Genomic DNA, 26,846 nt, shown 5'->3' with positions numbered 1-26,846 from the left:
GACCCTGAGATTTTGCCGTTGTTTGTAATCTACCTTCCCAGAATCTGTAAATCGATGTTCTTCCCCTCTTTGTATTCATCTTTGTGTGTTTCTGATATTAAAGGAGCCAGCCTCGTGGTGACCTTTTAAGTGTGCGTGGACGGGCTGAGCCAGACACAGCTGCACGGTAGTGGTGGCCCCTGCTCTTTCCGTGATTGAGGGTGTTCCCCGGAGGCGTCCAGTTTAGTCCTGAATGTGAGAATGGCGCCACCTCATGGGCAAAGCAGTGTCTTATTAAGTGTTCGGAGGGGAAGAGCCAGCTGAGAAGTATTTTTAATAATACGAAGTATTCTGAGCGATACTTCTGGATAAACTACTGAGAAAGACGTTTCCTAGAAGATCGCACCCCATTTGATCCAATTTGGACCAAATTCAACTAAAGAAAAGCTCTATTTTTTTAAATGATAAAGTCCCAGACCTGAAACGGGGATTGTAATTGCAATTGGTAGGCCAGTTTTTAGGTGTCTGCATATAGGCTGTTTGACCCACCTTAAGAACGATGGAAGGAATTTAAACAAACAGTGCCAAATGATGTCTTTTAAAAACTTAAAAGTCAGTACCCAAAAAAGGCATATATTTTTTTATAGACCTGAAAGCAAGACAAGTACTTTTTTTTTTTCTTGAGTTCTAACAGCTTAATTCAAAGGAGGGATGGTACCGAGTTCCTCTCGAAGGCAATGGAGTGTTCTATTGAGAGACTACTGCCAGCGCACATAGCCTCTTAGTCTTTGGCACACAAACACACGTGCTAAGAAAAATCTATCAGGACAAAAGGATTAGGAACTACAATGAATTTGCTACTTAAATGTTTCCATAAAATTACAGATTGTGGCCAATGAAATTCTTAACCTTTTTTGCCCAACTTGGGATTCTCCGTCTTACCACCTCCTGTGCACACACACCCCCGCCCACCACTGCTCTCACTGGAGCCTCACTTGTCTCTCGTTGCAACCTGGTCTTGAACGATGGCCATAACCCTGGGCAACTCCTAAAAAGCTGGCCTGCTTGTGTTTGCCGGGACGTACGCACTAACCGGGTGACCACGCGTCACACAGATCACACAGTTCTGCCGTTTTGTGTGTTTCCAAAACTCAGAAACTATCATCAAATCAGTCTAATCAAACCCTAACCCTAACCCTCAGGCTTCTGTCAAAGTGATGTGTTCCCCTCCCTTTTAAGCCAAAGCTATTTATAGAAGAACCCTTGTAACTATTCTAACTTCCAACCATCCAGCCGATAATTTATCCGTGTGGCCATTTTGCAATTTTCCCCACCGCGTTGGTCGAGATTACCACTTAGCTTTTTCACGCTGAAAAATTCAGCTTTGGTTTTTGTGACTGGCACAACTTATGTCTGTTAATCTTTACTCTTAAAAAAAAAAAAAAAAACAGCCAGAAGCTCTTCAATTGCTGCTTCCTCTACTGGCTGATAGTCAGTGTTACAATGCAAGTGATCCATTCCCAAGAAGCAATTCTACCATGATTTTTAGTAAGTTTTAGCAAGACTCACTTTTGGAAAATTCTCTAAAAAATCCCTGAATAACGCTTTACCACAGAACAGTCAGAACCTCTCCAATGTTATTTTATCCCTTAACCCCCCCCCCCCCCCCCCGTTTGGGACACACCAGGTAATAGTATCTCCAACACAATCAGATGTTACATCTTAATCTTAATGCTACTGCTGCTAACTTCCTTATGGATGCTCTATCGTCCTGGCCTCAACATCCTTCACGTATACAGTGCTTCCGTGTGCCATCAAGACTGTCTAAAGACACATCTTGAGCTCCCGGAGCGCATCTCCTTTAGGACCACATAGGCTGGTTTTTTTCCCTTCAGCTCAGTTCCTGTTTATCTTTCCTCATGCAACCATGGATTCAACCATGGATTATCCGTGTCTCTATCCACAGGTTTCAAGTTAACTGATGTGCAGCTTGGTCTTCTGAAAAAAAATTGTTAATGTCTTTGTGGACTCCAGTATAAAATCGATATTAAATACAGCTAGTGATTCTACCTTTTGCAAACTAACCGGCAAGTGTTTAAAATTCACATATTTGCAAGCTGTCATTGACTATTGGTTCCAGGGTTTTTGGAGTAAGTTCGAGAAGGGCTTTTTCCTAAACCTTTAGAGCTCAGTGAGGCTAAAAAAACAAACAAAACAGGTGCATCCAAGATCTGATTTCAAGGCGAGATTTACTACTTGACAAACACAAACATGATACTTGGTCTTAATAGAAAAATGACATCAGATACGCCCAGAATATGTCTAGCATTGGGACAGACATTGTGTTGCCAGTTCGGCACGCAAAATATGTTTTAGGAGCAGGGAGGCATGAAAACAAACTATTTCTTACATTTTGGTACATCAGGAACACTTGTTTGAATAATATTTTGCTTGAATTAAGCCCGTTAGTACTTTTTAAGTGTAAAACTTTAATACTTGTCTTGAGCTCTGACCCTAGTGTTTGATCTAAATGACATTTCATATATGTCTTCTGACTAGTGCACTTACTGTTATGTACAGAATTTAAAATGTGATGGTTTTAGTATGAAATTTGGTTTGATACGCGATATAACCTATTCAAAGTTGTATATTTAAAATCAAGGAAATGTTTTTTTGTGAACTATTTCTACTGAAGAATGTATTTAAATTAAAATAATTAAAAATAAACACCATGAAGCAGTGATCTGTTAACTGGACAGGTCAGTTATCTGAGCCGTGTGAGTAAGTGCCCCTAGAGTTGAATAACTTTGCCAGGCAGCTCAGAAGCATACCACGGAAGAAGCATTTTGTAAATAAGAAAGTGGCAATTTCAGGATTCGAGCTGGAACTACGCAATCACTTCCCGAAGGAGCTGTGTGCCCCACTCCACAGGAAGACCCCATTACACGAAGACAGACCTTGCCTGTCTCGTTGCTGACAGCCAAGTCTCTTATGATCCAGAAGTGCAAGGACAGTAGTACATTTCAAACACACTGGGTGTGAATTGCACCTTGAACTTGCCCATCCCTTTTTCGGTTAAATCTCTTCACATAGCTGCTGCTGCTCCTGAGCAGGCCATCTCCTGGCCTGAGCCGTCCTCTCAGGACCTGAAGGAGAGCTGTAGGGAGCTGCCGTCTCTTATGGTAGATGTGACCCATCACAATATACCTGCTGCCTAAAAAAAAAAAGTAACCAAAATGTAAATTCACAGTGTCTTTTAAAAGCCAAGGAACAGAAAATGTTGAGACTGTCAAGAAATGCCTAAGCTTGGGGCACCTGGCTGGCTCATTCGGTGGAGTGTGCAACTCCTGATCTTTGGGGTTGTGGGTTCGAACCCCATGTTGGGTGTAGAGATTACTCTAAAATCTTTTTTCATGATTATTTTTATTTTAGTGAGAGAAGAGCACGCGTGAGCAGAGGCGGGGGGCGGGGGGCAAATATCTCAAGCAGGCTTGCATGCTCAGCGCAGAGCTGGAAGCAGGGCTCAATCCCAGGACCCTGGGATCAGGACCTAAGCCAAAATCAAATCAGACACTCAAGGGACTGAGCCACCCGGGTGCCCCCAAAATAAAATCCTTAAAAAAAAAAAAAAAAAAAAAAAAAAAGCCTAAGCTTGAATCTATTGCTGCATATGTTGATTCTCAGACATTTCACCCTCAAACAACAGGTGGAAACAGTCTCGTGACCTTTTAGAAGATAACCAGATAATCAGCCTGTAACTTGCCAACATGACAAAACAAAGGTCTTAATCACAATGTATCAGGAGGATTTTCCAGAGCACACCTCTAGGAAGATGTGGGAGTGGGTATTTCCTACCCCCCATCCTCCAAAAAAAGACTTTTCTAAACTTTTCCGAAAAGCCTCTTAGGCATCCCTCTGGCAACGCTGTTTCATCACTCCATTTGTCAACAAAAAAATCTGAGTGCCCGCTTTGTGCCAAAACACGCCGTTCCCACCTTTAAACCAGAAGCACGGGGGAGGCTGGTGGAGCTGAAAGCGGAGTGACCGAAATATATACCTGTCGTCTGCAAACTATTCATTTTCGAGTACTCTCCCCCACCCACCGGTACTGGGGTGACCGACAGACGAGGCTGTGGCACCCAAGCTACAAGTGGTGACAAAGTCCGTATAGAAAGTGGTCAGATCAGTTTCAATACCAGGTTTAAATTCTGGACATGGCTTATTGCAGTTGGAGGAGTCTAGGGCTAAAATGTGGACTCGGAAGAAAAACCCGTCCGGAGTGATGTACAGGCGGTTCATCTTGTACAGCCCGTCCCGGTCCACCAGAAGAGTCACCAGCCGGATCCCTGTGCCGAGCACGTCCACGTCATGCACGATTCCGTTCACTGCTGCTTTCAAAAAACAAAGAGTTTGGAGAAACGCATTTCCTCTCTTTCCCCAGTGAGTTTTGCACACACCACGAAATAGTCCACACGGGTCTGAGGACTGCAGGATCGAGTGGGTGGGTTTCTCCAGGGTCTGCCCTTAGGGGAGTCCGCGAGCACAGCCCGGCACTCTGGGTTCGGAGAGGCTCGCCTCGCGGCCAGGGCTCTGCAGCCCGGACCCGGGAGGAGCTGCGGGGCGGGGCTCACCGAATTCGCTCGCGCAGTAGGACTCGCGCTCGTCCAGGTCCGTCCTGCAAGCGCGCTCGCAGGGCTCGGTGCCGGGTCCCGCGTCCCTCCGCGGCAGGCTGAGGCGCGGCGCCGGCGGCGGCGGCGGCGCGGGCGCGGGCCCCGGGGGCGGCGCGGCGGCGCGCGGCCGGTTGGGGTGGGCGGGGCCGGCGGGATCCTCGGCGGCGCGCGCGGGCGGCCGCGCGGCCGGGAAGCGCAGGGCCCGGGAGCGCGCGCGCCGCGGGGAGTCTTCCAGCGCGGGCACGCGGCGCGGCGAGGCGCGGTTCTCGGCCTGCGCGAGGCGCGGGCTCGGCGGGCCGGCGGGCGCGCGCGCGGCCTCCCGGAAGCCGGCCCGGTTCTCGGCGGGCGGCGGGGGCTTCCGGCGTCGCGGGTCGGACCAAGCGCGGGGAGCGGCCTCGGCTGCGCGCGGCCGCCGCGGGGCCTCAGGGACCGGCTGCGCCCGGGGCCCCGGCGTCTCCTCCGCGCTCGGGCCGCCGCCGGGGTCGGGCTTCCTGTTGTGGGGCGGCGAGGCTGTAGGGGAAAAAGAGGAGAGGCCGGGGAGGCCGTCAGGGGAGGAAAGGCCGGAAGGGGAGAGGAGACTCTGTGGGAAGGGGAGGAGAGGCCGAGTGGGGACGGGAGGGGAGGAGGGGCCGAGAGGGGAGGGAGACCCAGTGGGAAGGGGTGGGGAGGCCGAGTGGGGAGGCCGGGGAGGTTGAGGGAGGTGGGAAGGCGGGCTGAGCCGACGAGGCTGCGGAGGGGAGGAGAGGCCGATGGCGGGGGCGGGGGTGGGGGAGAAAGGGCCCTGGGGGAGGAGAGATGGGGGACCATAGAAACTTAGCAGGCACCTGCGAGAGGAGCGATGGGGAGGCCGGGAGCCCTGGAAGTGAAGGAGAGGGAACGCGAGGGGGAGACGAAGGCGCCCCTGTGATGAGGGGAGGGAAGCCTCCCCAGCTTCAGGTCCGAGCGGAGCACGGGTTTCCTAGGCCCCGCAGGAAGACCGAGGTGAGGGTCTTGCCCTCTGAGAACGAGGCCAACCAAGGAAGAAGTTCTCACCACATGGGAACATTGCATTTTGTTAGGGAACCTTTTCAAATCTATAGCTTTTAAAATTGCACCAACCTATCTGTTCTAAGGACTAAACACAACTGACGGCTGTGGTTAACAAACTCTTTTTGCCGTTTAATATATATATATATATATATATATATATATATATATATATATATGTAAACATCCGCCTTTTTGCTATGTACAGTTTGTTGAGAAAGTACCAAGAGCAAACCCCAGGGGGAAAGGTCTCATATTACAGGTTCTCCTAATTGTTTGAGCGCCCCTGACAACAGAACTATTTGGTTTTCCCATCCGTGTTTACACTGTCATCTTGGTCTCTGTGAGTGGATTTTTATCTGGCTTCTTGGACACCACATACTAGTAAACCACAGCTACGAAAGATTTTTAAAGCATGGCTGGGAGGCAGAGGTCCCTGGTTAAGTATAAAAGCACACACACATCACTTACATTCCCCACCCCCCACCCCCACCTCCCCGCCCTGCCCTGGTGGAGGAAAACCAACAAACAAAAAAATATCTTCAATGATTATGGCATGAGAACAAATTTTTAGAATTATTAATGATTTCCCCCAGCTCTGCAGACAGGTTAGTGAGCAAACTTCAGCCAGCCTGGGAGCTGGGCAGCTTTCCATGCCCAGTTACACAATATCACCTCCCCGTTTGCCTGGGTCCCAGTGCCCCTCCAAAGGAGGCACAAGAACCAGTCTTTATTTTTCTTTTTCAGTTGTTTCAACGGCTGGTTTTTGGCATTTCTCTCCTCTTGCATTGAAGAGCTTGGTCTGCCGGTTCGCAGCTCTCGCAACACCTCATTTAAAGTGATTTATCTTGCCCAATTGACAATCTCCTTTAAAATCAGCTTTCACCCAGCAATAATAGCTGGTTACAGCTCGTGTTTTGCAGAGAGGTTGATTCTGACTCATTATGGTCAACGCTGTGCCATACACAGCTGAATAAAGTTCTGGTAGATATCCAATTCCTGACTGTCAACTGTTGACCTCGCAACTGCTTCCCCATTGATATCACCATCTGTTGTCATGGGAAAGATTGTCTGATATTTGGGTTAAATGCCACTGAAGTCATTCAATTTCCATGTGGAAAAATAACCCAAAGTAAATTGCCCCCGTGAGGTGCGGAAGCTATTTTTCCCAGAGATAGTGAATCGAAGAGAACATCCAAATAAAAGCAAAACAAAAACCTCTCCCTGCAGAGAACCCCTGTTTCATACCCTCAGCAACTTATTTTTCATCTCATGCATGAACTTGTGTGTGTGTGTGTGTGTGTGTGTGTGTGTGTGTGTTTTAAAGACTCAGGTATCCCTGGGCCATTCGTTGGGGCTGCAGTGAGAGGGGAGAAATGCCCGATTTGGGCTCCCCGTCGCCCTCAGCCCCGGCGGGCGCACCCAGCGCCTCGGATCGCCCGCGGGACCCGGGCCCGGGCGCAGGGCGGACCCCGCGCTCCTCGGGGCGCCCGCCGCCCGCCGCGTCCTGCGAGCCCGGCCCGCACGGCGCCCGAAAGGCACGCCGCGACCCCTTTTGACACTTTCCCTCCTCTGCGATGGAGCAACTACTTAACATGCAAAGTTTTCTCCAGCCTGCCCGGCTCGCTCGAGATCATTTCAGTAGCTGAACTGGCTTCTTTCCGAAAAGGCTGCCAGGACACACAAAATCCTGGGGACACATTTTGCTCCTTTCGAACACGAACGCGGACCGGGAGTCCCCTCTCCTGCAAACTCTGACCCCTTTCTCGTCCCGCCCTTCAGCGCGCCCTCTCCCCAGTCCCCCCACCCCCCACCCCACCCCTGCTCCTCTCCCAGGACTCAGCATTTCACCGATCTTACCTTTTCTCTCCGCCACTGGGGCTTCGGGAGATGATCCAACGATCAAACAGAGGAGCCAGAAAGCTCTAGCTGTCATTTTCGTAGACACGGTTCCCAGGCTCTAAAACGGAGCCTGGGCTTTTGCTCTTTCTCTCCCCCCACCCCTTCTCCACACCCCCACCCCCGTTCATGCTAATGAGGGGCAGCCTTTGGGGAAACGGGAATCACTCACTGAACAGACCATTGGAACAAAACCGAGCTGCAGGGATTTCTCCCACTTCCTAAGGGGGGACGAGCACATGGCCTCTCAAAGTTGTCCCTGCGAATGTCCGTGGGCAGTGACAACATCAAATCCTAAACCTGAAACCCGTGTGGGTTTGCGGACTGGGGTGGGGGGGTGGGGAGAGGGTGGGGTGGCAAGTGGAGGGAATAAGGGTGTTGAGGGGCTAAGGGACAGGGTGGGGGGGAGAATGAGTGATAGGAAGTTTTTGCCAGATTAAGTCAACAAATAGGCAAATTAGTGCTGAAGACAACTTGAGCTTGTGGAAGGGATTCAAGATGACAGGGAGGAATTCATCCGGGAATGTGTCAGGGATTCTAAGAGAAACCAAACCTAGGTTTGCCTAAACTATTTTACTATATATGCCATTTTTATATTCTAGAACCAGAAGGAAAAACAGCCTTAAGCAAGATAGCTTTTCTTCTCCTTTCCTTTGCTTCCTTCCTTCCTTTCTTTTTTTCTTTCTCTCTCTCTCTCTCTCTCTTTTTTTTTCCTTCTCTCTCAATTGAAATTGGTATCTCCTTGGCTACATTCATCAAGCCCATGCTGAGTGCCTTTTACCCAACCAGGTGCTAGGAGATAAAAATGAGGAAAACACCTTCCCAGGTGTCTAACGATGGCTCCTCTCCCCGAGAAAGGTAGGTCGGTTTCTCTCTCTCTTTCTCTCTCTAAGAAAAATATACTCATTCACAGCTTAGGTCTGAATTCTCAGAACAGCTCTACATATCAGTCCTGAGCTAAGGACCCTCTTCCTCAGACTGAACAGAAACAGCATTCACCAAAGGGGGACCTTCCCCAAAGGTAAGCCTACAACCTTGCCACTGTGTATCTCCTTCCAACAGCTTCAAATCCAAAAGGAAGGGGAAATGCACTGAGATGAATGCATTTCAACTGGAGCGTACGAGCCAGCAGTGAGATGTAGCTGCTAAAAGAAATAACAAACTTTTGCTGCACCCGTATCTCATGTCTCAAAAATAATAGTGCTCGCGGGCTGACCAGATTCAGGGGGGATCACGTTTTCCAGAAAGACCCTGGGAGGCTGGGAGAACAACAGGGGAGTGAGAAGGCTTGATTCCACCACCAAGTTCCTTCACAGGAACTGAGGCTAAGCAGCCGAGGGACGCAAAAACATCTGTGATATTTTGTGAAAGGACCAGTAGGCAAAAGTTGTAAGGTGACAGGCTTCATTCTAATTTAAGAAAAGATATCCTCAAGATCCTTGAGGATCAAAAGATCCTCAGGATCCCAACCAAGATCTCCTAGAAAGCAGACCGCTTTGAAGGGTTGTGAGACCACGGAGCCACGGGAGGCATCCAAAGAGAATGTGATTCAAGGATACCGTGGAACAGGGACACCTGGCTGGCTCAGTCAGAAGAGCACGCAAATCTTGATTTCCAGGTGTGAGTTTGAGCCCCATGTTGGGTGTAGAGATCATCAAAAATAAATAAACTTTTTTTTTTAAAGGGATACTGTGGAACAGTTTCCTGAATTCCGTGTATTGTGGTTTGAGGGAGACAGTGAGGTAAATACGTTCATCTAGAGAGGAGCTGGCCGGCTAGTCACAGGCTGACAATATGTTGGAGGGGATCACTATCTTCTGCCGTCCGATCCTCAACTTTCCTCAGCTTGAAACTCACTTATGTCAATGCATCAGATTTGTAGGACTGACTCATATTAACCAAACTCATAAAAAGAAGATGTATAAACCAGAATGTCATTTACTAATTTGCAATGGAGAGGATACAGTAAAGAGGATTCAGCGATCTAATTACTAACCACAAGTTTTCTTGTTGAGCGCAACACTGAAATGCAGCTCATGGTGGGCTAATCTTCCTCATTCGGGCTTTAGAGGGGTGAGTTCTCTATTTCCTCCAAAAGAGCAAATCTCTCCAGTTACTGCAAGGCCTGTGTATACCAGCGTCAATGTCTCCAGCCTCTGGCCAGGACTGGATAAACACTGTGAAATTTGTGTTCTCGAGGTCCAGTTTACAGGTGTCCTCAGATCCCCCTTCTTTCACGTGTTCTTTCTTTAAGTCAAGTGGAATAAAATTAATTAGGCTTAAGCTTTCTCAGTTACAACCACATCTCAGACATACCTGCTTGCGTGAGATTATATTCAAGTCTCCCAGATCCAATTTGGGGTGTTCCCGAAACTCTTCTGTTGCAGGAATGTTGTGAATGCCCTGAAGCCCCACACCCTGAAATGTAGAGGCAGAGAGACCTGGCTGGCTGGCTCCCACGGGCTCCTAGAGGCTGCTGGGGTGGCACCAGCCTGGAAGAACTTGCCAGAGTCCAGGGTTGGGTCTGGGGCGGCATCTGACTCAGAAACCACACGAATGGTGCAGGGCACACAGAACTCAAAGAGACTGATCCGTGTAAGCCAGGATGCCACTTAATTAATTTCCAAGGACAAATCAACTCGGGCAGACACACACTCTCATGTCAGCCTGGCTAGCATTGTCTTTCTATAAACAAGTCACATGAGAAGTCAAATTATCATCAGGGTGCTCGGTAATAGAAACCAGAACAGGGGGAGTTTGTCATAAGATTGGAATGTTTAACGGTATTGGGTTTTTTTGTAGCCTAATGTGTCCGTCTTCGTAATAGGTATATACACTTGTCAGGTGGCAGAGTCTAAGAGCCTAACTGCCTTTCTCTCCCCTGCCAATTTCAGGTATGTTTAGTGTATCTTTCCGCTTAGCAAATATTTATTGAGCGTCTACTGTGTGTTGTATAATGAAGAATTTGTGCCAGGTTCCTGGCGTGGAGCTTCTAAACCCCTTGGAATTTCCCAAGCGATAGAAGTGTCTTAGTTATTCATAAGCTTCCTGGAGCACACCTAAGTTTATCCTAATGAGGTGACTCTTGGAGGGCCCCTTGAGAGCTCCGGGATGGGAGCTATCACCAGCTTTCACCAGAAAGGCCAATCCTGCCATTTAGAGGGTCAGGATTTTGAGCCAGCCTGACCTCCAAGGGAGGGAAGAGAGGCTACAGATTGGGTTCAGTTCCATGACCAATGATTTATTCCACCCAGCCTGTTTAATGAGACCCCAAAGAAAATCCATTGGAGCTTCCTGGTTGGTGACCACACCCATGTGCCGGGAGGGTGACGCTCCCTAATCCGTGGAAAGAGAACACTGAAGCTACGCATGTGGGACCCTTCCAGGTCTCACCCTCTGTGTCTCGTCATTTAGCTGGTCCTGATTTGTACCCTGTATAATAAAATTGCAGTCATAAGTATAGTGCTTTCCTGAGTTCTGCGAGTTGTAGAAAACGATCGCACCTGAGGGAGATCATGAGCGCCCCGAGATCTGTAGCCAGTTGGTCTGAATTAGGAGCCGTCTTGCTGTGGACCGTGCCCTTTAAATAGTGGGGTCTGCACTAACTCTGGGTGGTCAGTGCCGGAATCGAATTACAGACCACTGATTGTTATCAAAATACTTTGTTCCAGACACTGTTTTAGAAGCCAGAAATACCAGTCATAATCATTCTTCAAAAAGAGTACATACAATATTTGCTTTAGTTTCCATTAGGTAAATTACGGTCATGTTCTAGTTCTTTGATTTCAGGACCATCTTGTTGGAGACCGGGGTCTCCCCAGATTCGTCAGATTTTCAAAGACAACTGCTAGGTTTACTCCCCCCGGGGATTAGGCTAGGTCCTGGGATATTAGGGCATAAATCCTCCCTTCACATGGCTCACAGGCGCTTGTGGAAAAATAACATTCAGTTATAGTGTTAAATGCAATATTAAAAAGCTGTACCCGTTAGAGAGAGGGGTGGGGCGCCTGGGTGGCTCAGCCCGTTAAGTGTCTGACTCTCTATTTCGGCTCAGGTCATGATCTTGCGGTTCGTGAGTTTGAGCCCCGCGTCGGGCTCTGTGCTGACAGCTCGGATCCTGGAACCTGTTTCGGATTCTGTGTCTCCCTCTCTCTCTGCCCTTCCCCTGCTTGGGCTCTGTCTCTCTGTCTCTCTCTCTCTCTAAAAAATAAATAAACAGTAAAAAAAAAAAAAAAAAGATTTTTTTATTTTCAGGGCACCTGAGTGACTCAGTTGGTTAAGTGTTCGACTCTTGATAACTGGCTCAGGTCATGACCTCATGGTCATAAGATCGAGCCCTGCATCAGGCTCTGAGCTGAGCATGGAGCCTGCTTGGGACTCTCTTTCCCTCTCTCTGTCCCTCCTCCCCTCAAAATAAATAAATAAACTTTAAAAAAAAAGATTTTTTATTTTCAATTTTATTTTGTTTTGAGTAGGCTCCATGCCCAATGGGGGTTCGAACTCATGACCCTGAGATCAAGAGTCACATGCTCTGCCCATTGAGCCAGCCAGGCACCACTAAAGATTTTTAAAGAATCTCTACACCCAACGTGGGGCTCAAACTCACAACTCCAAGATCAAAAGTTGCATGTTCTTCCAACTGAGCCAGCCAGGTGCCCCCATGGTCATTTTTAATGACTGAATTCCTAGGCATTGTATTGCTGTGTCGAAAGATACGATAATTTCAATATTTTTGCCACATATTGCTGAAATGTCCCCCAAAGATGTTGTACCAGTTTACGCTGACCGACAATCAGGGTAGGTAGGTAATAATGCCTATTTCTCCTCATTGGGACATCAAATCATCATTATTTGATATCCTTGCTGTTTTAAAGAGTTGTTTCTTAAAGGGCTTCTTTCTGGGGCACCTGGCTGGCTCGGTTGGTATGGCATGTGACTCTTGATCTCGGGGTTGTGAGTTTGACCCCGTGTTGCGTATGGAGATTACTTAAAAGTAAAACCTTTAAAAATAAAAAAACAAATAAAAAGGTTTCTTTTTGTTTTAATTTGTATTCCTTTGAGTGCTGGTGATATTGTATGTCTTTTCATGGATTTATGGGCCATTTGGATTTCTTCTTTGATTAAGTGCCTGTTCTTATTATTTGTCTATTTATTAGGATTTCTTTTATGACTTTTAAGAGCTATTTCTAGCCCAAGAATTTTAACCCTTTGTCCAGTATATATATATTTCTTCGCAGAATTTTCGTGATTTCTAACCTGTTAGTGATTTTTTTGCCATCAAACTTTTAAATTTTGTACGGTAAAATACATCGGTCTTTTGTTTAACGATGTCTGTAGTGTCTTTTATATCATACTTAGACTTAGAAATATATATATATATATATATATACGTATATATATATACTATATATATATGTATGTTTTTTTCTAGTGCTTATAGTTAAACCTTGATTCCATCTGGAATTTATTTGGATATGTAGTATGAGGTAAGAATCTAATTTATTTTTTTCTAAAATAACTAGAAAGTTGTCTCACTCAATTGGCCAATAAATCCATCCTTTCCTAAATCTGAGATGTCACCTTTAACATAGAGAGTATTAACATCTAATAAATTTGAGTCTACTTCTAGATTTTCTACTCTGTTCTGTTACTCTCTCTACTCTCGTGCCTATATGCCCACTTCAGGACATTGTTATAATATTATGATATTGTGATATTATAATGTTTTTCTTTTCAAAAATTGTCTATCACTGTGTTTTGTTTTCCAAATTGTACTCTGCTAAATTTTTAAAATTTTGTTGGATTTTTTTCGAATTTGCTTTAAAATTTTTTTTTTATTTGACGTTTATTTATTTTTGAGACATAGAGAGACAGAGCATGAACGGGGGAGGGTCAGAGAGAGAGGGAGACACAGAATCTGAAACAGGCTCCAAGCTGTCAGCACAGAGCCCTATGTGGGGCTCGAACTCACGGACTGTGAGATCATGACCTGAGCCAAAGTCAGTCGCCCAACCAACTGAGCCACCCAGGCGCCCCTTGAATTTGCTTTAAATGGATAGATTCATTTGTAAAGGAAGTATAGGACAACTGTCCTATATTGTCTTTTGTCCATGAAAATGGCATATCTCTATATTTAAGCCTTTTTTCCCTCTGTTAGAACATTATCATTTTCTTCTTCTGAGCTCTAAACATACCTTGTTAAATTTATTTCCTGGATATTTTGTATTTTTGATGTAATACGGAAAAGATCTTTTTGTCTTCTATATATTTTTTTAATGTTTATTTATTTTTGAGAGACAGAAAGAGTGTGAGTGGGGGAGGGGCAGGGAGAAAGGGAGAATCCGAAGCAGGCTCCAGGCTCTGAGCTGTCAGCACAGAGCCCGACTCAGGGCTCAAGCCCATGAACTGTGAGATCATGACCTGAGCCAAAGTCAGACGCTTAACTGACTGAGCCACCCAGGCACCCCTGTCTTTTGCATTTTCTAACTAGTTTCGGTAGATGTATAGAAAAGCTACAATTTGTATGCCCATATATTTTGTATATCCCAATTTGTGTATATCCAAAAATATTCCAAACTAGTCTCAACTGATTCCCTTGGGTTTTCCCAAAGAAACCATGTAATCTATAAAAAATATTTCGCCTCCTCTTCTCAAATTTTATGTTAACTTTTTTATTGCATTAATGAGAACTTTCAAAACCTTGTTGAATACTATCGATCATAGTCCTCCTCTTTGTTCTACTGATATTCACCATGTCCAGGGGCACCTGGGTGGCTCAGTCGGTTAAGCATCCGGCTCCGGTTCAGGTCATGATCTCACAGCTCATGAGTTCGAGCCCCGCGTCGGGCTCTGTGCTGACAGCTCAGAGCCTGGAGCCTGTTTCAGATTCGTCTCCCTCTCTCTGTACCCCTCCCCTGCTCGTGCTCTGCCTCTCTCTCTCTCTCTCTCTCTGAAAAATTTAAAAAAAGTAAAAAAAAAAATTTTTTTAAAGATATTCACCATTTCTGAACAACACTTCAAATGTTTCTCTTTCAAGTGGCTAAAAACTTGATTTTGCTTCAGGTGCATTGAGCTGTTTTTATCTGTACACCTACACCATTTTCACCTTAAGAATCTGCCAAATATTCCTACTGTCTTGTTAGTATTTTAATATTGATCTTCTTTGTAAGTTCTGTGCCCAACTCGGGCACAACCCCACAATAGAGAGCACATGCTCTTCCGCTGACAGCCAGGCGCCCCTTAATAGTGCTCTTCTGATCATGTCTTCTGCATATTTTATCTTCTCGGGGCACCTGGCTGAGTCAGTTGATAGAGCCTGTGACTCTTAATTTCAGGGTTGTAAGTTCAAGCCCCACAGTGGGTGTAGAGATTACTTAAAAATAAATAAATAAATTGATTGATTAATTAATTTTGTCTTCTCTATCATCATTTTTATCTCTTTATCTTTTTCCTTTCTGTTCTAGGAGACTTGCTTGAATCTGCACGTCATGTCACTGATTTCACGTTCAGTATTATCTACTCTGCCTTTGGCTCCTTCCAGTATGGATTTTAAGGCTAGAGAATTCTCAGTTGGTTTCTTTTTTGGTCCATCCTATTGTTTTTTCATCTCAATCTACTGCCTTCTTGTAATTTCCTGATTACAAGGATCATGTATGTCTTGTCATACTTTCCTGAGAATGCGTAACTGTTTCTTAAAATTGTCCTCAGAGTTCTGTCATCATTATTTGAGGTATGCTCTTCCCCTGCACATTTTTAAGGGAAGAGCTATATATATTTTAATGTTTATTTACTTTTGAGACAGAGACAGATAGACAGAGCATGAGCAGGGGTTTGGGGTCAGGGAGAGAGGGAGACCCAGAATCCGAAGCAGGCTCCGGGCTCGGAGCGGTCAGCACAGAGCCTGACACGGGGCTCGAACCCACAAACTGCAAGATCATGACCTGAGCAGAAATCAGAAGCTCAACTGACTGAGTCACCCAGGTGCCCCTAGGGAAGATATTTTTTATTGTTATTGAAATATTGATATTGAAATATTACAAGCATTTAAAAAGTTATTGAGAATAATACAGTGAATATTCGCATATACATGACCCAATGTTGTCAAATCATAACAATTTTTTCCATACTGGCTTCATATTTTCTTAGTATTAAAAAATTACTCTCCTTTTCCATTATTCCAAGAATTTTAATGTCCAAAGCGAGGTCTAAGTAAAAAAGAAACTACGGGTTAGTTAATACAATTTAGGTATCATAATTTCAGAGTAAACATTTAATTTTTAAAAATTATAAATAGGGGCGCCTGGGTGGCTCAGTCAGTTCAGCGTCCGACTTCAACTGAGGTCATGATCTCAGAGTTCATGGGTTCAAGACCTGCATCGGGCTCTCTCCTGTCAGCACAGAGCCCGCTTTGGATCCTCTGTCTCCCTCTCTCTCTCTCTGCCCCTCCCCCAGTCACACTGTCTCTCTCTCTCTCCCTCTATCAAAAATAAATAAACGCTAAAAAATTATAAATATAGTTGGTGGTAGTCAGTCTCCAAGATAGCTGGCCCCCAGTGATACCCGCCTCCTGGTATTCACACCCTGAGTAGTCCCTCTCACATTGTAGCAGGACTGGCCCAAGTCACCAACAGCATTTGGAAGAAGTGATAATATACACTACCAAGATTAAGTTACGAAAAGTCTGAACTCTTATCTTGGGTGTGCATTCTCTCCTTCTTTTAGATCATTTACTCTGGGGAAATCCACTGCTACGTTGGGAGGGCACTCAGGCAGTCTTTGACAGGCTCATGGGATAAGGAACTGACAGCTTTGGCCAATAGCCAGTTAGAAACTGAGGCCTGCTAACAGCCAATAAGTGAGCTTGAAAGCAGATCCTGTCCCAGTTGAGGCTTCAGATGAGACTGCAGCCACAACCTACAACTTGACTGAAGTCTTTGAGAGACCTGAGCAGAATCACCCAGCAAAACCACTTCCAGATTCCAGGGCCACAGAAAGCGTGATTAATAGTGTTTATTATTTTAAGCTGCTAAATTTGGGGGTAAGAATTTATTTTTGCAGCAGTAGGTAACTAATACACAGTTGAAGCCCCTTATATCCTTCCTAATCCAATTTCCTTTCCTTCCTAGAGGTAATCATTATGCTCAACTTGGGGTTTCTATCATTCTCTTGGATGCTTTCTCCTATCATGACTATACCAACTACTATTGTAAAAATAAATAAATAAATAAATAAATAATTTTGAAGGTTAAAAAAAATTCTGATTCCAAATTTTTGGAACACCCTATATAAACATATACTTGTAGTTCAATAAATAATCTTTTTAAAAAGTAGGCCCCATGCCCAGCATGGAGCCCAATGCAGGCCTTGAACTCATGACCCTGAGATCAAGACCTGAACTGACTGAGATCAAGAGTCAATTGTTTAACTGACTGAGCCACCCAGGTGCCCCTCAAGAAATAATCTTTTATTTTATTTTTTTTAATTCTTTTAAATGTTTATTTATTTTTGAGAGACAGAGGGAGACCGTGTGTGAGCAGGGGAGGGGCAGAGAGAGAGGGAGACACAGAATCCAAAGTAGGCTCCAGGCTCTGAGCTGTCAGCACAGAGCCCAACCCAGGGCTTGAACTCACAAACTGTGAGATCATGACCTGAACCGAAGTCTGATACCTAACCGACTAAGCCGCCCAAGTGCCCCAATAAATAACCCTTTAAATTAATGATAATAAAATTGAGAAAAGTGTCCTTTCTTAATTTGAGGACTTCCTTGTCTAATGTTACAATGAAATAAAAAAGAACATCTATTGTTAATAATGATTGTTAATAATGATGATTATTTTTAATTAAAAAATGTTTAATGTTTATTTTTTGAGGAGAGAAAGAGTCTCCATCCTTATGACCTCATCTAAATCAAATTACTTCCCAGAGGCCCTCCTCCTAATACCATAACATTGTGGGTTAGGGCTTCAACATACAGATTTTGGGGTAACATAAACATTCAGTCCGTAACAGTGACCCCTTTGTCTGTGTATGATTCAGCAGCGTGAGGAATCCTTAGTGGCCAAGGGGCAGTCTCAGCTTCCAAATGAATGGACCAGTGACGGTGTTTCTTGGTCTGAACATTTCCCCCTTGGGCACTAGGACCTCTAGACCCACTGAGTCCCAGATTACTGGCCAGGAAAGCAAACAGTTCTTCAGCGAGTATTTAGGGGTCATAATAGGAGGGGCCACTCCCATCTCTCCTTGGTTCCTGGACTAGCGGGTCCTGGCAATGTGTAAGTCCAGGAATGGTGGTGCGAGCGGACACACGGCAGGCAGGGAAGGCAAACCTATACCCAGAACGTGGATCTGTCCCTATGAGGACGAGTCGCAGTCCACACACCCCAGTCTTGTCATTGCAAACAAGGGGTTATTGTTTTGCTTCTCGGGTTGTGACCCTCCCTTTGGAGAAGCGCCCTCTGCTGGCCTTTCCTAACATCTGCGGCCATGAGCATCCTGTAATCTGTTCCTCACTGCTTTTGGTAGCCCTTTCTCCTTTTGCTTGAGGGGTTTCAGATGTCTCCTCCTAGTTTCACTGATGATGTTGCATGTGGTTCTTCTTCTCCTTCCTCTTGTTGCTTTTGTGAGGCTTCTGAGAAGAGTAGAGAAAAATGTTAACTTTACTGTAGTTTTAATACTGGAATCTGGTAAATTTCAAAGTATGAGAATTCTGAGTATTAATATTACTGGATTGCATTTTAATATGAACTCTGGTCCTTGTTCTGACATTCCTAAATGAATTTTGAAAATTCAGACTGATACAATACTAACAAATAGCTGTGCTTAATAAAATCTTTAAAAATTTTAAATTCCAAAGTGATCCAGTACAAAAAGAGGCACAACTAACCAAGGCTGTTAGAAATAAGGCTACTGGTCACCCTGGAGGAGGTAGTGATTGGAAGGGGTCAAGGGGGGGGGGGCTTCTGCAGTGAGTAATATCCCCTTTCTTGATCTGGGTGCTGGTTATACAAGTGTGCTCAGTTTGTGAACATGGTTGAACTGCATGCTTACGATACATGACTTTTCTGTTTGTAAGTTATATGTGGGTAGCAATTATGTTTTTAACCCCCAAATAGAACAGCCTATAATTTAAAATAAATCAGGATGCCTGGCTGGCTCAGCTGGTGGAGCATGCGACTCTTGATCTCAAGGTCATGAGTTTGAGCCCCACATTGGGGGTAGAGATCAAAAAGTCATGATCCAGGGGCACCTGGGTGGCTCAGTCGGTTAAGCGTCCAACTTCGGCTCAGGTCACGATCTCACGGTCCATGAGTTCGAGCCTCGCGTCGGGCTCTGTGCTGACTGCTCAGAGCCTGGAGCCTGTTTCAGATTCTGTGTCTCCCTCTCTCTCTGACCCTCCCCCGTTCATGCTCTGTCTCTCTCTGTCTCAAAAATAATAAATAAATGTTAAAAAAAAAAAAGTCACGATCCTGGCAAAAGGCTGGTATTTGTCTAACTCAATTAAAGGGAAAGGGAGAATTTTATGCAAAAAGTTCAGATATCTGAATTTTGCCATATTCTTCCATTTATTAAGGATGCTATTGTAGATTCTAGGTATAATATATCTTTTCCATGGGGAACATGGATTTCTCTAAATAACTGGGCCCACAGTAATATAATGCCAGTGGGTACAAACATCCCCGCTTATATACTACACAACAAATTCCAGCATTTTTGGGTTCTGCCATTGTTGCCTCGCATGCCAGCCTGCCTCCCATGGTGATGCTGGGGCTGTACAATCAGGCACTAGACTCAACAAGGGCCTCAGCAAGGGCAGCTTCCTACCAAGCTTACTCTGAGCACCCCCAGATGCCTATTTGGAAACACCTTTGACCAACTCCTCAGTTTGTCCCTGAGACTGTTTGGGGACAAAGGAAAAATGATAGGAAATGGGACAATTGGTGAAGCCCTGAAGTGTTTTTTCGTAAGTAACACCAGTAACATATTCAGACCATCCCTGTTTGTCAAGCCTCTAGGAGAGTTCTTAGATTTGGGCAATATTAGGGGCCAGATTATTCTTTGTATAATGTCAAGGACACACACCTTATATTCTGAAATGTAATGAGAGTCTGTGATCTTTAAAAATTCACAATCTAGTGGGGTTTTTTTTTGGGGGGGGGCCATAAGTTTACTGCCAGGAAACAGGTGTCCTGAAATCCACCACTAAATCTAAGCCAAAACGGGAAAGGAAAAGACTTCCATCGATATCACCATGATCGGACATGTAGATTTGGGCAGGTGTATCACTCCTGGGCCATTGAAAACTTTGAGAGGGAGTCTGCTGAGACGGGAAAGGACTCCTTCAACTATGCCTGGGTCTTGGATAAACTGAAAGCTGAATGTGGTATCACCATTGAAAGCAGCAAGTATTAGGGGTGCTCTAATATGGGGGGCTCAGTCAGTTAAGTGTCTGACTTTCGGCTCAGGTCATGATCTCATGGTCCGTGAGTTCGAGCCCCGCGTCGGGGTCTGTGCTGACAGTGAGGAGCCTGCTTGGGATTCCCTCTTTCTCTCCCTCTCGTTCTCCCTGGCTCCTGCCCATGCTGTCTCTGTCTCTCTCAAAATAAATAAATAGATTGTAAAAAATTAAAAAAAAAAACAACAACAACCAGAAAACAGCAAGTATTAGGTTACCATCGTTAATGCCCCAGGGCACAGAGACTTTATCAAAAACATGATCACAGGCCTATCGCAGGCTGACTGTGCTGCCCTGATTGTTGCTGCCAGTGCTGGTGAATTTGAAGCAGGTGCCTCCAAGAATGGGCAGACCGGTGAGCATGCTCGTCTGGATTACACACGGGGTGCAAAACCACTAATTGTGGTGTTAGCAGAGGGGGCCTACAGGACCCTCCCTACAGCCAGAAGAGATATGAGAACATTAAGGAAATCTACACCTACATTAAGAAAATTGGCTCCAAGCCTGACAGTGGCATTTGTGCCAACTTCTGGTTGGAATGGTGACAGCACGGTGGAGCCAGGTGCTAATGGCTTGGTTGGGGGGGTAGAAAGTCCCCCATAACAGGGCAGTGCAGGGGAACCTCATCGCCTGAAGCTCTGGGTCGCCTCCTGTCACCAGCTCGTCCAACTGACAAGCCCTGGCATCACCCCCTCTACATCTGCAGGACTCGTGGTATTGATACTGTCCCTGTGGGCCATGTGGAGGTTGGTGTTTTCGAAGCCGGCCCGGCAGGCACCTTTGCTCCCGTCAATGCTATGACTGAAGTACGGATAAGTAAAGTAAAAGAGTAAACCGTTGAAATGTACCATGAAGCTTTGAGTGAAGCTCTTCCTGGGGACAACGTAGGCTTCAATGTCAGGAACATGTCTGCCAGGGGCGCTTGGGTGGCTCAGTCGGTTGAGCGTCTGACTTTGGGCTCAGGTCATGATCTCGCGGTTAGTGAGTTCGAGGCCCGCGTCGGGGTCTGTGCTGACAGCTCAGAACCTGGAGCCTGCTTCCGATTCTGTGTCTCCCTCTCTCTCTGCCCGTCCCCTGCTCGTGCTCTGTCTCTCTCAAAAATGTGTCTCCCAAAGATGTCCATCACGCCAAAGTGGCCGGCAACAGCAAAAATGATCCACCAGTGGAAGCAGCGTGGCTTCATGGCTCAGGTGATTATCTCGAACCATCCGGGTTCACCTGTGTGCATAGGCACCCGGTGCACGTTGCTTGTACATTTGCCCAGCTGAAGGAGAAGGTGGATTGTCTTTCTTGGAAAAAACTGGAAGGTGGCCACAAATTCTGGAAATCTGGGGATGCTGCCGTCACTGATACGGTTCCTGGCAAGCCCGTGTGTGTTGAGAGCTTCTGTGACTATCCCTGTCCAGGTCGTTTTGCTGTCCGTGACGGGAGACAAACGGTTGCTGTGAGTGTCATCAAAGCAGCGGACAGGAAGGAGGCTGGCAAGGTCTCAAGTCTGCCCAGAGGGCTCAGAAGGCTAAGTAGATATTATCCCCAATACCTGCCACCCCAATCTTAATCAGCAGTGGAAGAGTGGTCTCAGAACTCTTTGTCTCAATTGTCCATTTCCGTGTCATAGCAAAAGACTAGTTGCAGATAATGATGCATCAGAAAACCTTCAGAAGGAAAGGTGTGGACCATTTGTGTGTGTGTGTGTGTGTGTGTGTGTGTGTGTGTGTGTGTGGCAGTTTTAAGTTACTAGGGATTTTTTTTTTAGTGTTTATTTTATTTATTTATTTATTTATTTATTTATTTATGATTCTTAACTCAACAAGTGGCAATTTTTTTTTTAAATGCTCATTTACTTTTGAGAGAGAGAAACAGACAGAGCTCGAGCAGGGGAGGGGCAGAGAGACAGGGAGCCATAGAGTCCGAGGCAGGCTCCAAGCCCTGGACTGTCAGCACAGAGCCCCACATGGGGCTTGAACTCACAAACTGCAGATCATGACCTGAGCTGAAGTCAGACATTCAACCGACTGAGCCATTCAGGTATCCCTATTTATTTTTGAGAGAGAGAGAGAGAGAGAGAGAGAGAGAATCAGACAGGCAGAGATGGGGAGAGAGAACCCTGTGCAGATTCCACACTGTCAGCGCAGAGTCTGACGCAGGGCTCAAACTCACGAACCGTGAGATCATGACCTGAGTCGAAATCAAGGGTTGGGTACTTAACGGACTGAGCCACCCAGATGCCCCAAGTTACTAGTTTTTAAAATCAGCAATTTTTAATGGAAAGGACTTGCCCAAAAATCTGCCTCAGAATTTTGAAACCCATGAAGACAAAGTTCAATGAGAAAAGAAAAAAAAAAAAATCCTGGTCTACGTCACCTAACATCAACAGTAGTGATAGACCAATTAATATGGATTACTAAAATCGAAATGTACAAATTTCATGCTGAGGAAAGGCAGAGGTGCTTCAATGGCTAGCCAGCACCCATGCCTCTTTTTCCTTGTAAGGAGTTACCTCTTTGCCTTAACGGATGACCTGGTGGGAGGGTAATTCCCCTGTGGTAATTCCTCCGACAGGAGGAAGATCCATGCCCCGAGCTGGGCCCCAAGCACTTGGCCTGAACCTGGATTCTGGAGCAGGTGGCCGTAGGATGAGACTTATTACAGCTCTAGCCAAGTGACAAGTGCCAATGATGACAGCAGTGGCGGCCTCCTGACCCGGTGTTTCTGGCTCTGAGAGTCGCTGTGCTTTCAGCTTCTTACTTTTTGGGGGGCCGTTCGTGTGTCTTTGATTCTTGCCGGTCTCCAAGCGGGGTGGTCCAGCTTTGCCCCGCAATTTAGCGAGCACCTCTCTTCCCCCATGTCTTTCCCAAGAATTATCATTTGCTTGGCTTGGGTTGAGCTGGTTGGTTTCCATTGTTGGCACCTAGAGGGAACTGGCAAAGGAGCCTGAGAAGTTGTTTGGAAAACTGAAGAAATGGGATTTCCTGGAAGTCTGGGGAAAGAATGTGTTTCCAGAAGGAAGGACTGGTCAGGGCTCCTGGTTGGCTCAGTTGGTAGAACATGCCAAGGTCGTGAATTCAAGCCCCATGTTGGGCACATAGCTTACTTATAAAGAAAAAAAGAATCAGGGGCGCCTGGGTGACGCAGTCGGTTGAGCGTCCGACTTCAGCCAGGTCACGATCTCGCGGTCCGTGAGTTCGAGCCCCGCGTCAGGCTCTGGGCTGATGGCTCAGAGCCTGGAGCCTGTTTCCGATTCTGTGTCTCCCTCTCTCTCTGCCCCTCCCCCGTTCATGCTCTGTCTCTCCCTGTCCCAAAAATAAATAAACGTTGAAAAAAAAAATTAAAAAAAAAATTAAAAAAAATAAAAAAAAAGAAAAAAGAATCATATTAAAAAAAAATGAAGGATTGGTCAAGAACTTCAAACTTGGGGGTAAAGTTAAGGAAGATAAGAATTGGAAAGGTGTGTTTTTTTTTTTTTAATTTTACGTTTATTTATTGAGAGAGAGGGTGGGTGGGGGAGAGGCAGAGGGAGACTCCCATGCAGGCTCCGTGTGGTCAGTGCAGAGCCCTAGGAGGGGCTTGATCTCAGGAACCACGAGATCAGGATTTAAGCTGAACTCTAGAGTTGGACGTGTAACTGACTGAGCCACCCGGGCACCCCAGGAAAGGTGTTTCTTAAATTTGCCGATTAAAAGGTCACCTTCGAGAGGTGCCTGGATGATTCAGTTGGTTAAGCATCCAACTTCGGCTCAGGTCATGACCTCACGGTTGGCGGGTTTGAGCCCCACACTGGGCTCTGTGCTGACAGCTCAGAGCCTGGAGCCTGCTTCAGATTGTGTCTCCCTCTCTCTTTGCCTCTCTCTCTCTCTCTCTCAAAAATAAACATACATTAAAAATTAAAAAATAATAAATGTTTAAAAGAGGTCACCTTCAAGGAGTTTGCCCATCAGCAGGAGAGTGAGGAGAGCATGGCAGGTGGGGTGAAAGGGGACACTGGGCACGTGGGGACTGCCAACGAAGCCCCCAGGCTGCACAGAGGGAGCACCCCAGGACTCGCGCAAGATGCCCAGGACCAAGGGTGAGCTTTTAAGGAATGGAGAAACTGGAGAGTGTTTCTGGGCTCAGAGGAAAGAGCCAGTAACGGGGCAAGCTAAAGGCATAAGCAAGAGGGACGTTAATGGGCTACTACCTTTTGAGGGTCCACTGAGTGCCAGACACGTCTCCTAAGGAGGGAGGGGATGGGTTCAGCGCAAGGTCCGAAAGGGATTGGGCTGTGACTGGAGGAGGACAAGTCTGCATCTGACACGGGGGAGAGGAAGGTGTGGAATTTGCATTAAGTGACCTGGGTCTGGGGGTTTCAGTAGCCACTCAATGTCTGCTAACTTTAGCTAGATGAACCGTGGTGAGGGAGCCACAAAACATTTACCTTAGAGAAGGAGCTAGGCTGAGAAGGAGGTTGAAGGAGAGGAATGGCGTGGGAGAGTCAGGTGAGCGCTCTGGAAGCCTAAGCAGGCCAGTCAAAAGTCGGAAGGGCAGAGAACCAGTGAGGAGTTTGTCCTGCCCAGTCCTTGGGGATGGGTATTCTGTTAGGAGAGCCATCTTGCCTTTGGGAAGCCGGGAGGCATTGTCACTGTCCAATGTCCCCAGATGCTGAAATTTATCTGATCTTTATCAATGAGTTCTGGTTTAAAAATTCACCACTACATTCCTAATCTTAAAAAGGGGGTAAAGATATCAGTTACATTTCTCCATCGTTTGTTGAGCTCTTAATAAAATTTTAACTTTGGAATAATGTCAGATTTACACAGAAGTTGCAAAGGTAGAACAGCAGGCTCGCGTATACCGTTCAGCCAGTTTCCTCTAATGTTAACGTCTTATATTACCATGTACATTTGACATAATGAAGAAATCAACATTGGTACATTACTGTTTTTCCCACTAACATCCTTTTCCTGTTTCAGGTTGAAATCCAGGATGGCACACCGCATTTAGTATTTAGTTGTTTTTAAAGAGTAGGAATTAACTCAGTGATACTCCTCTTGTACAAGTTTTGCAAGAAGAGTTTAAAATTTTCAAGCTGGTCAACTGAACCGGTCTGAAAAGATTAAACTCTGTATTTCGTTTACTACATTAATTTGCAAACCAAACACACACACACACACACACACACACACCCCTACACATACCCCAAAAACATAGGTCCTAACTACAATTTGTTGTTCATAACGCTTCAGGATAGAAACCGTAAAATGTTGATTGTATTTGTCCGTTGCAACAGCACTGTTGCTTCTCAATAAATTCTCCTTGGTACTGAAAATAAATCCGTTTGGAGCCAGCACGGTTGGATTTACTCACACTACCCCTTTGGATTAGGATGGGGAGGTTTTGGATGTGTGGCTGTCCATGCTACGCTTGAAACGGTAGACAAAAAGAGGTAATGCCATGTGTCTAGTTCGTGCTTTCTAATGATTTTTTTCTTTTAATAAGAAGCCATTATAATCTAAGCAGAAGTTAAGCGCTCCTCTTTTGGCCCCCATCTCACCCTTCATTCGCAAGGTCCCAACTGCGGTATTTTTAAAGCGCGGGCATACATTTCCTAACTTGTAAATTCAGTTGTTTTGGAGATCGCTGTAGAGACGTGAAGTGACCACAATTCAAAATCTACTTCACTGCCGTCAGTGCCCATCACCGCCTTTCTCTCCACCAAAACTAATCTCCGTGCGACCCAGATGGGACTCGAACCCACAATCCCCAGCTCCGGAGGCTGATGCCTTATCCATTAGGCCACTGGGTCACCACAGGATCCGGGTTCTCACACCGTCTCCTTACGCGATGCCATCATCGCGCCCCGCCCCGAGCTCCGCGGCCTCGAGACGGGCGCCGTACGATTTGGGAGCCGCCCCCAGCGGCGGCCCCGCGCGCCTGCGCCCCCCTGCGCTGAGCCCGGCCCGTCGCCCGCGGCCCCGTGCGCCTGCGCGTGGCCTTGCCTACCCCACAGCCCCCGGGACTGCGTGGCCGGCACGCGGGCAGCTCCGGGCGGCCTCCTACCTGTACGGTTCTTGTCGGAAGGTCGTCTGTCCTGGCTGCGCATTCCGCGCTCTTGGGGAAGTTTAAACGAAATTCCAATGCCTGTCCTCCCTCCGTTCTGATTCCCTGGCTGGGCCCGGGCGTCTGCATTTTACAAAGTTCCCTGGGACCGCCTAGTGCCGCCTGTCGCAGAGCCTGAGGTCCTTCCTCACCTACACACCCGCAACCTTCCCGTCGCTTATAGCTCCTCCTCCCTTTTCTTTCCCGCAGTTATTCTACATACAGCATTGTGATAAACTATTATCACAATGTGATAATAGTTGGGGGGTTCCAGGGTGAACAGGCTTTTTTTTCCTCCCCCAAATCTGCCCTTCTCCCTTACTCATTTACATCCATTTTCCTCCCTCGTCTCTTCTTTCCCTCCGGATTAAAGGGAAAATGGATTTAACAACGTCCGTCAATAAAAGAATAATACGGATTTTGTTTTTTATCCCATCCTAGGTCTTGGATAAAGACTTAGAGACTTTGTTTCCACGCCCAGTATGTCCATGCGTGTTGCATGTAAAGATGCTGCATTCGTGGTTTTTAAAAATACACAATTTCGTTTTCTCCTTAGACACCTAAGGCCTGTTAGTTGTAAACTTGTATAAAGTATGCGTAAACCAAATGAAGAAAACTGAAATTGACTATGATTCTATCATTTGGAGCTTACCACTGTTAACATATTGGTATGTATCTTTCAAATTTTATGTGTCTGTGTGTCAGTGTGTCACTTTTATTACCTGTGGACCCTGAGTCGTTCAGGA

General features: G+C 46.1%; 1 protein-coding gene, 1 non-coding gene and 1 pseudogene across 4 annotated transcripts; 1 reads left to right on the top strand and 2 right to left on the bottom strand.

Annotated features, from left to right (window-relative positions):
- Positions 1-2,209: 2,209 nt before the first annotated feature.
- CE1H17orf58 (chromosome E1 C17orf58 homolog) lies at positions 2,210-10,745 on the bottom strand. Of its 3 annotated transcripts, XM_086687783.1 has the most exons (4): positions 7,536-7,693; positions 4,611-5,159; positions 4,176-4,367; positions 2,210-3,193 (listed from the first exon to the last, which is right to left on the bottom strand). In XM_086687783.1, the coding sequence occupies exons 1-4, from the start codon at positions 7,609-7,611 to the stop codon at positions 3,003-3,005; spliced, it is 1,008 nt and encodes a 335-aa protein (XP_086543909.1). In that variant the 5' UTR covers positions 7,612-7,693; the 3' UTR covers positions 2,210-3,002. The 3 variants fall into 3 exon arrangements, with proteins under 3 accessions (XP_086543909.1, XP_086543910.1, XP_086543911.1); XM_086687784.1 differs by lacking the exon at positions 2,210-3,193 and adding an exon at positions 5,474-5,505 and having other exon boundaries at positions 4,229-5,159; positions 7,536-8,239; XM_086687785.1 differs by lacking the exons at positions 2,210-3,193; positions 7,536-7,693 and adding an exon at positions 9,891-10,745 and having other exon boundaries at positions 4,275-5,159.
- A 9,523-nt stretch (positions 10,746-20,268) lies between these two features.
- LOC112864464 (elongation factor 1-alpha 1-like) lies at positions 20,269-21,549 on the top strand (annotated as a pseudogene).
- Positions 21,550-25,734: 4,185 nt separating this feature from the next.
- TRNAR-CCG (transfer RNA arginine (anticodon CCG)) lies at positions 25,735-25,807 on the bottom strand. The gene has a single exon. It is a non-coding gene; the product is annotated as a tRNA-Arg (tRNA).
- Between the last annotated feature and the right edge of the window lie 1,039 nt (positions 25,808-26,846).

This window comes from Puma concolor, chromosome E1 (genome assembly GCF_028749965.1).
Source record: "Puma concolor isolate L17-30 chromosome E1, mPumCon1.1.hap2, whole genome shotgun sequence".
Classification (NCBI taxonomy): Eukaryota; Metazoa; Chordata; class Mammalia; order Carnivora; family Felidae; genus Puma; species Puma concolor.
This window is presented reverse-complemented; position numbering and strand designations above follow the sequence as displayed.